At 35.9% G+C, this 1,456-nt stretch overlaps 1 protein-coding gene across 1 annotated transcript; it reads right to left on the reverse strand.

Annotated features, from left to right (window-relative positions):
* Positions 1-340: 340 nt before the first annotated feature.
* On the reverse strand, positions 341-1,214 carry LOC108375264 (probable salivary secreted peptide). Its single transcript, XM_017631363.1, has 2 exons — positions 815-1,214; positions 341-672 (listed from the first exon to the last, which is right to left on the reverse strand). Exons 1-2 carry the CDS (start codon positions 992-994, stop codon positions 493-495), a joined length of 360 nt encoding a protein of 119 aa, XP_017486852.1. The 5' UTR covers positions 995-1,214; the 3' UTR covers positions 341-492.
* Between the last annotated feature and the right edge of the window lie 242 nt (positions 1,215-1,456).

Genomic DNA, 1,456 nt, shown 5'->3' on the forward strand with positions numbered 1-1,456 from the left:
TTCAAACTCTTTCCTCGCCCCGTTCTCGAGATATTTGGAAAATTATTAAATCGATTTGTTTTTGTTTTTGTGCTGTAAAGTTTTTGAAAATGTATTAATCAAGCTGAAATTTAAGTTTATGCAACAACCCTAAAAATTTTAAACAAATCAAACACATGACACCGTCCGGTTTGGTATGGAACGCCCCATGTATGTACATACATACTTCAATATAAATTCATAAATTAAACAGTCTCATTAAAAGGCTATTCTATTCAATTAGCGTTGATAGCGAAGAAGTAAAAGAGCTTTGGTTAAAACAGTTGCAACTTACGCTACTCAAAGTTGTTTATTATTACGAAATAAAATTCTTATAAAACTCTGTCACATACTTAGAAGAATCACATTACAAATGCACGCGTGAGGTTGCCTTATTGCAACTGAAGTATCCAGTTACAACTCTGTACAATCGATTGAAAATTTGCGTGAGAGCTAGCTTAAGTATGTATGTACTTATTTTTTGCCATAAATTTCCACAGTCGAGTTAATGCCGCGATTATATTGACTCTTCAAATTGATGGAGGCAAAACGATAGCCTGGACCGCCGGACCACAAACTCGCGTAAGCGCCAGAACTATTTGTGAAGCGATCGTAAATGTAAATGGCTGAAATAGTGCGGTTGCTGACTTGACACTGGAAAAAAAGTGTTGTGAGTATTATTAAGTAGGAGCTAAATACTAACTTTTATCGGCAAGTAATTCTCTAAAATTCTGTATGAAAATACTTACTTGTTTTTTTTTTACTCTAATAAAATCCCTTTCCCAATCCAACTCACCGATTTGGGGAAATCCACATTAGCACTTTGGTATCCATTCTTAAGCGGTGTACGCACGACGTTCTCACGTAGCAATAAAACATCCGACGAATAACGAGTACCCCACGAGCTGTTGGCAGCAATGGCAACGCTAGCCAAAGCGACAATTAGGAAGAGTATGCTAACAAGAATAGGCTTCATTTTGTTTAACTGGGTTTTGGATTTTTGCTATATTTTTACGATATTACGATTTTGGACTCAGTTGTGTTAACACAAACTGTTTAGTTAATACTGTTGCTGTTAGTCGGCATTATGTTGGCTTTTTATATGCCAATCGTTTGAGTGTTTTGATAACACAGCTTTTATATTTATCTTTGCAGATTTCGCGAAGTGTTGAAGATAACTGATTATTTCCCACTCTCTTGCTACAGTTGTTTTTTTTTAAAGTGAAGCGCTTTGATTGCAGTTATTCGTCCCTCTCTCAAGCGTTCAAGTTCAAACACACCACAGGTGTTCTTATCGTTTATCAGTATTGGGTAGCGTTATCTTTCAAGCAAATATGAGCGGAGTAAGTGAGAGTCATAGTATCTTCCTTACCTTTAGGCAATGTTGCCAGATTAGTTTAAAAAAAACTGTGAATTCCCAGGAAAAAACTGTATTTTC

The sequence above is a fragment of the Rhagoletis zephyria genome, unplaced genomic scaffold (assembly GCF_001687245.7).
Source record: "Rhagoletis zephyria isolate East Lansing unplaced genomic scaffold, Rhagoletis_zephyria_1.1 Rzeph_scaffold_08696, whole genome shotgun sequence".
In the NCBI taxonomy this organism is placed as follows: Eukaryota; Metazoa; Arthropoda; class Insecta; order Diptera; family Tephritidae; genus Rhagoletis; species Rhagoletis zephyria.